An 8166-nucleotide genomic window follows, 5' to 3' on the forward strand; every position below is an offset into this window, starting at 1 on the left:
TAACAGCAGAACGACTGGGAATGACTGGTCACTATGACATACACTGACCACCAGGGGGCAGACGCTCAATGCAGGAGCTGCCCCCTGGTGGTCAGTGCGCTCCCACAGGGGGAGCTCTGCTCAGCCATAAGCCAGGCTGACGGCTGCCAGTACAGCAGTGATGGCGGGAGCTTCTCCCACCTCCTCAGCAGTGCTAAGGATGTCTGACTGCAGCTTAGGCCTGGTTCCCATTGGCAAGTGGACATCCCCCGAGGGCTCCTGGCTGCCAGAGGGATGTCTCTGACTGCCAGCTTAGGCCCGGTCCCTTGGGGAGCGGGCCTAAGCCAGCAGGTGGACATCCCCCGAGGGGTCCCAGACTGCGAGAGGGCACAGGCCGGGCTGAGGGACCCCCCCGAGTGCACAAATTTTTGTGCACCGGGCCTCTAATCCTACTATATCAATGTAGATTTAAAAACAGAAAACCTTTGAGTTATCCTTGATTTGTAGTTCCATTATAACCATCAATAACTCCTTTAGTTTCTACTATCAAAACTCTCCAAATCTGACTACTTCCTATGCCTTCCTCGTCCAAAGCATCATCAGACTTATCTGGGAAACCATAATAGCCTTCTAACAATTGGTCTTTCTCTTTTCACTTTTGTCTCACTCAACTCTTCACATATAAGTGAAATGTGTTCAGGTTACCTTGATACCCTCCCAGAAAGGTCTCCCATTACATTAGATAAAATCTGTGGACACTCACTTCCTCTCTTATCTGATTTTCTGTTCCCCCACCTTGTTCAGTTTGTTCCTTACACATACTGGTCATCTTTCTGTTACTTGAGCCTGCCACATGTGTTATTTCCACAGTCCTTTGTATTTTCCCACTCTGCTTAAAACTCATGTCTTCCACATATTTGCATATTTGTATGTTTCACTCCATTGCTTCAGTTCTTTGTGCAAATGTCACCACCTCAGAGAAGCCTTCCTTGATTCCTAAAATGTCCTGTCACACACTTAATATTTTTTATAGCATTTAACATTACATATTACTTAATTTTTAAAAATTATCTGTCTCTACTTTTAGAATGTAAGTTCTAAAGATAAAGTTTTTTTATTTGTAACTTAACTGTACCCATTGACTAGAACAGTGACTGACATATGGTAGGTGTTCAAATATCTGTTGAATGGATGAATGGAAAAATCTATTGTCATAATGCTAACCATCCCTATGCTCTGACTTTTAAGCATTCTTTTAAAATTATTTGCATTAAAGTGTACTCTTTTCTGCTTATGGCTATAATCTGACTTTTAATTCTAATTCTCTATTCCTGATATCTTTTCTGAGTATCAGTTCTCCTTTTGTAACACTTAAAAAACAACACAAATGTAGCTTCCCTAATTGTTATTCTGATTCCTCAAACTCTCTTAAAATTAAATTGAACACCACCACCAACAAAAACTCATCTTAAGAAAAATCCCCTAAGCCCTAGCTGGTTTGGCTCAGTGGATAGAGCATCAGCCTGTGGACTGAAGGGTCCCAGGTTCAATTCTGGTCAAGGGCACATGCCCAGGTTGTGGGCTTGATCCCCAGTGGGGGACGTGCAAGAGGCAGCTGATCAATGATTCTCTCTCATTGATGTTTCTCTCTCTCTCTCTCTCTCTCTCTCTCTTCATCTCTGAAATCAATAAAAATATATTTTAAAAAAAAATTCCCCAAACTAACAAAATCCAACGCAAAGTCACTGTTCTTCTAGAATTAGTCTTGGTAAGTTATGTTGGTGTGTACCTCTTTGCTCCATCTAGTAACCTTTTTTATTTCCTTCCTTTTCCACCTCTAGCTCATGCTGCTTATACATGCTCAGTTTTTTCCCTAGTTTTACTTACCATATTTGTGAAAAGTCTTTTGAATCTTTTCTGTTTTACTTCAGGTCCCTGTCATCCTTGACCTATACTGATGTGATTCTTTTAACCTGCCTCCTTATCTCTGTGCTCTGATGCCTTTCATTTTATCTTCATGTTGCTACCAGGATTGTCCTTGTATTTTTCATATCGAGTCCTGATTGTAAGCTATCAAGGGCTGTTGTGGCTGCTCAGGCATCATCAGGGTCTTAGGTTTATTCTTTCTGATACACCATCTTTAGCAAGGATTTCTTCTCTAAAAATGCCTCATGGTCCGTGATTACTACTGCTGTTCTAGCTATCTTGTCTGTGTTTTGTCAGGAAGAAGTGGGAAGAGCAAGAATATCAGTAAATCCTCTTTTAAGAGCCTTTCAAGAATCCCAACCCAGTGACTTCTCCTAACACTGTTTAGCCATCCTTACCTGTTGGGCATCTGGAAGAGACTTTTATGAGAGATTTGCTTTTAGTGAAGTTCCTTTAGTAAAACCAAAGGGGAGGATGGATTTGGGGTAAGAAACCACCCGTATCTGCTATCCCTGTGTGCCGACTGCTGAGGTGCTTCCATGGGCTCAATTTACCACTCACTGCTGTGCTTCCTGGCTTTCCCTCAGGACTTTTGTTCTGCTTTAATTGTTTCCTTCCCTTTCTGCCTGGTTACCTTCTGATTGCTCCACAAGATTGAATTAAATGTAAACTCTTAGGTATAATTAAATATAACTCTTAGGTATAGAAACAGTTCCTCTTTCTGAGTTACCTCAAGCACTTGAATATGTGAGCAATTATGGGACACAAATCAGAAAGAAAAGTAAAATAAAAAAATATGTGGAGACAAACGGTAATGTTTCATTTTCTTTCTTGTATCCCTAAGCAAGAAACTGTTACCTTTTGATACACTCTAAACTTTAAATGTTATCTTTTAAAGGTTAATTGTGTCAAAGAAGAAACATCAAGATACTGTGGAAAAGAAAAGGATTTGATGAAAGCATATTTATTCAGGTAAACTATTATTTTGAGTGCAATGGACAAATATAAAAGTATACCTTTAGAATATTCAAGTACATAAAATATCACTAGTCCAGAATAAAGTTGTATGCCATGGGGGGGGGCGGTGGGAGGGGCTGTCATATGAAGTTTAGCAAAAAAGTCCAGGTAATAGATTTGTTACCTGCTTCCTTATCTATAAAATGAGAATAATACCTACTTTTACATGAGAATCTTATGTAAACTTCTATTACAAATGCCTGGCATGCAAGCACTTAGAAAATTTAGTGTTTCACCCTGGCCAGAGTGGCTCAGTTGTTTGGGCATTTTCCTGTGCACCAAGAGGTGGGCACTTTGATTCTGGTCAGGGCACATGCCTGGGTTGGGGGCTCCATCCCCAGTAGGGTGTGTGTAAGAGGCAGCCAATTGGTTTCTCTCTCTCCTTCTCCCTTCCTCTTTCTCTCTAAAATAAATAAAAACATTTTAAAAAAGGAGAAAATTTAGGGTTTTAAATAGGTCAGGCCATATTTTGGTGTGAAATAAATGTGCATACTTTATTTTTGAGGGATCTGCCAGTGTCCAGGGTACAGATTCCTCTGCACTTGGGTCTGCTAAACTGAGGTTTTTCAGAACTCTGTCCTCAAACCCTTGGGATTTGGCCTGGGAAATGGGGAGAGAATCTGCCTCCTCAAGAACCCACTGCTTGAGGACACTTCTTTCTCCTACTTGCCTCCTTCCCAGCCCAATTTGGGGTATCTGTATATACGTGACAGGGAGGTTGGTAGGAAACTATGTTTGGACTCATGTTTATTCCCCAGTCTTTTTGTTAAACCCAGGGCCTACGCTTTTCAAAGTTGACATAGTTATTAGTATATATTCAATAAATATTTGAGTGTATATTATGGCCAGCACTTTGGTAGGTGCATAGTAGATAAGACACACAGTCTCTAGCATTAAAGAATTTACAGTCTAGTATATTAGAGAAACAAGTAAGTGGAATGCCAAGGAACTATTTCTGTAATGCTTTTTCAAACTTTTTACAGAGGCAACATATTACTGAGAGAATTCCCTACTGATACCTTGTTCGACGAGAATGCCATCATTGCTCATGTTCTCTTGTAAGTACAAGGGTTACCCATTCACTTCTTTATTTATTAGTTATCTAGTGATTTCATTTTAGACAACCATGACCCATTAAAATATTTTACAGTTTTAACATTATATTGGTAGGCACCAATTTCATATAAATTGCTGGACTATCTTCCCACATAGAGGATATAAAATTTCTTAAATGGCAAACAATACAGAAACATGTAGGTACTCTGAATAAAAATTGGAGGTGATACAACACAACTACATGGGTCATACTATTGCTTTTGCTTTTGATTCTACCTGAGTAGTGAGGATTTTACCAGGTAAGAAGCTCGTGTTGCTATTCTCAGTAGTATTTTTAGTATCTAGCATCCTTCTCACCTAGCCTGAGTCTGTAGCTCTGTGCCTGCTCAGTAAATGCAGAAAGCGTTCAAATAATCCCCGCCCATACTTGAATGTTTATTGAGAGAGAGAGAGAGTGAATTTAAGTTAACTTCTCTGGCATGGGGTCTTTAGGTCTGAGATTCAGGCCTACCTGCAATTTACCTCTGAATGAAGTCTGGTATTCTCCTTTGTTAAGGACATGAGTTTACATAAACATTCCCAATTTAACCTTGTTGTAGCCTGTTACCAACTAAGATCTTTGCTGACATTGGCTATCTTTGTCTTCCACTTGGTTCCTTTCTTGTCTGGCTGGATTTCCAGAAAAATTGGGTGAAAGTTAAATTACAGGAAACTTAAAACATATGGGTGAAAAGTCGTGTTTATCACTTTGCAAATGGATACTTTTAAATGTTCCAATACTCATAATATATTATCGAAAGGTCTTTGGAAAGGATCCTAACCACCAAGGATCCTGAGGCCTCTAGGCTAAGAAGCCAATTATAAGGAATGAAAGATGGCCTTTTGAAGAAGGAATTCCACATAGCTGGTGGACTGCCTTAGAAGGGGATAGAGAAGGGGTCTCCTGAGGAGGGAGGGTCATAAAAAGCTTAGCAAAATGGCCAAGTAATAGATGTGATATTTGTAATACAATAGATACCTGATGACTGTCTTTGATCCAGAAATGAGGTTGAAGAAACAAGGAAGATTCTTTGAGGGATGGGAGAAGGGCAGATAATATTGTCGGTGATAAGTTTGACAGCAAATCCTGGAGCTGCAGGTGCACCTTGGACAATCTGATAACAGGAGATTTTGACGACAATTGGACCTTAGATGTGGAGTGGCTGTCAGTGCTGGGGACCCTGTTCTCTGAACTGGGTAGCCTGTGGAGCTTATGTCATGCAATCCTGTGGGGGTGTCCTGTTCCCTGTGCTGTGCTAATGCTGATGTATAGAACACGAATTCCTCAAAGATTATTCCCCATGTTTCTCCCTTGTGCCAAATACCTGTTAGACACTGGGGATTCAAAATAGAATAGGGTGCGGCTTTTGTTCTCTAGGAGTTTAGCATTTTGTTGCAGATATATATATATATATATATATACACAAAATATTATGTGTTAAGTGAAATAGAAGTACTAGTATGTATGCATAGGGGCTTATGGACCCACAGGGTAGGGAATAGTTTTGTCTAGAATGAGGGTGGATATTTTTACTAAGAAGCCTACCTGAAGGAAGTGGCACTGGGGATGAGTCTGAAAGCATAAGGAGTTTGCTTGGTGAAGAAATGGAAGGCGGGGAAATAGTGGGAACTGTGTGAGCAAAGGCATAGAGGTAAGAATAGTTTGGAAAGGGTAGGTTTTACTGGAGTATCAAATGTGAAGCAGGGGATGAGGGCAGAGAAGTAGGCCCGGCGTCAGATGAAGGGATTTTTGTTTACCATGTGAAGAAGTTTAGGCTTCTGGAAAGCCACTGAAGGGTGAGGAGTCCAACTCCACCTCAACATCCTTGTGTCATCTTTCAGTCCCAACCATGGGCAATTACAAGGCTTTGCCTGGCAGGCCTCATAGGGGGAAGGTGCCTCGTCCACACCAGACTTGGCACACAGCCAGTGCATTGCAGTTTTCTAGAGAAAATTGAGGTCAAGGACTCAGGCCCCTCCTCCATCCCAGTCAGTCCCTTAGGCCAAACATGCTCTTGTGTACACCTACATTTCTAGCCCAGTTGTCTCCATTCCAGGCTTCATTAGCAGGGACCTTAACTGAGGCACCTCCCAGGTACTTCTGATAAGAGCCTCTTAGGTTTACTTTTCCCTTCCCACTCCTAGCCCACCATTCCATAAAGAGGCAGGAGCCTTCTATGTGGTGTTCCTTGGAATGTGATGATAGCTTGCATCTGAGCTTTGAGCACCTGCCCCTCACTTGGGGCTGTTCCATGGCAAGGAAGGGAATGAAGTATTCTGGAGCTGGTGCCTCTCTCTGCCTCTTGCTTGCACTGTCGCAGTAAGTGAATAAATGCTGGATTGTTACTTTTAGGTTGGCTTGCTGTCCTAATTGAGCAACACCTGATTGCTCAACGGAGGGCTGCAGGAAGGCAGGTGATGTGATTAAATTAGTACTGGAGTGCTCTTTCTAGTGAATGTGACAGCTTCATGGGGGTCCAAGTACATGGAGAAACCTTTGTGTGGCCTTTGTACAATCTAGGGAGTGGAGTAGAGAGAGCAAAGAGGAGATTTTCTTTTTAATGCTTAGGAGGTGAAGTTAATGGGACTTGGTGATAGTTAATTTGGTAATCAGCAAAATGACAAACTTTAGTCCCTGATCTCTTTTTTTCCAGCTCATTCTACTATAAATCTAATCTGACCACCATCTGAGTAGGCAAGGAAGAGCAAATTTTCAGAAGATAATCTAATTTAACAAGACAAATGCCCATCATAACTGAGTCTCAAGTATATAGCTGTAGGAACTTGAGCCCCTGGGAAGTACAGACCTAAGTGTTGTTAACATATAGGTCATCCAGGGTTCTAGGACAATACCAACACTTAGGAGAAGAAGAAACTTAAGGGGGAGGGTGGGATAAATGTCAAGTAGTATTCCAAAGAGGCAATAGCCTAATTTTTATTTACTAGTATATTTTTCAGAACACTTGTATCTGAACTGAAAGCTTACATTTAGAATATATTGCTTTACTTGCCTTGCCATTTAAATTTGTTCTTTATGTAGAATGCTTTGATTGAGACCACAATTGGTCTCAGTGATCCACAATTATACTTGAAATTTGCTTCTTTGTCAACTGGAAAGATCAAGGTTTAAGATAATTTTTTATTCTCAGAATATACAAAAATGCAATTGGAGAAAAATTAAGTTAGTAAACTCTGATAACAGAAAAATAAGTATAAACGTAAGGTAATCTTTACACTAAATTTCTAAGGAATTATATATATTTTGGATCATTAGGGGCAATTTTTTATAAGTTATTTAAAATATTCCTAAAATATCATGGATTAAAATGTACTAACTGGTCTATTAAAATTTTCTCACATTGATTTTTCAGAATACAGTAAGTGAATAAATCAAGTGTTTCAGTGGTTCTCAACCTGTGGGTCGCGACCCTTGAAAATACATCCTGCATATCAGATATTTACATTACGATTCTTAACAGTAGCAAAATTACAGTTATGAAGTAGCAACGAAAATAATTTTATGGTTGGGGGTCACCACAACATGAGGAACTGTATTAAAGGGTCGCGGCATTAGGAAGGTTGAGAACCACTGGTTTAGAGTATAGCAGAGTACCATGTATGTAAGAAAGGGATAAGTCCAACACTCTGAAGGGTCTCAGATGTTACCCAACCTGCACAGATACTTGCAGAAACACCAGGTCTCTGAATCAGAAATCAGACTACACAGCCAGTGGCCAGGGTAACTTGGTATACTAGATCCCTATTTCCAGTTCTGCACAGAGCAAAAGGGTGAGAGCCATATGCTTACACCTGTACTTATAGCGAACTTTGGAGAAAAAGAACTCAGAAATTATGAATCGACAGGAGCTGACACATTTACTCTGGAGAGACAGAGTATTTATCTTTTTCTCTGGGATGTAAACAAATTCTCTGGTGAGACAGCCCAGGAAGGTCTGAACCCTTAAATATTATAAGCCTATGTCTCTGGGGAAGATAAGAAAGGTTTTATTATACTTTGAATGACTCCAGAAAAAAGGAGACAAATAACTTTATTTATTTACTTACTTATTTACTTAGCTTTAAAAATTTTTTTTATCTTTATTGTTGAAAGTATTACAGGTGTCTCCTTTTCCCCTCCCATTGACCCTT

General features: G+C 40.2%; 1 protein-coding gene across 1 annotated transcript in view; it reads left to right on the plus strand.

Moving 5' to 3' along the window:
* Window positions 1-8166, plus strand: part of TXNDC16 (thioredoxin domain containing 16) — a 101465-nt gene that overhangs the window by 6931 nt on the left and 86368 nt on the right. Inside the window, exons 4-5 of the mRNA XM_005867909.2 lie at window positions 2804-2877; window positions 3906-3980. Coding sequence (XP_005867971.2) covers window positions 2804-2877; window positions 3906-3980 — 149 coding nt within the window. The remainder of the gene's footprint in view (window positions 1-2803; window positions 2878-3905; window positions 3981-8166) is intronic.

This window comes from Myotis brandtii, unplaced genomic scaffold (assembly GCF_000412655.1).
Source record: "Myotis brandtii unplaced genomic scaffold, ASM41265v1 scaffold253, whole genome shotgun sequence".
Taxonomy (NCBI): Eukaryota; Metazoa; Chordata; class Mammalia; order Chiroptera; family Vespertilionidae; genus Myotis; species Myotis brandtii.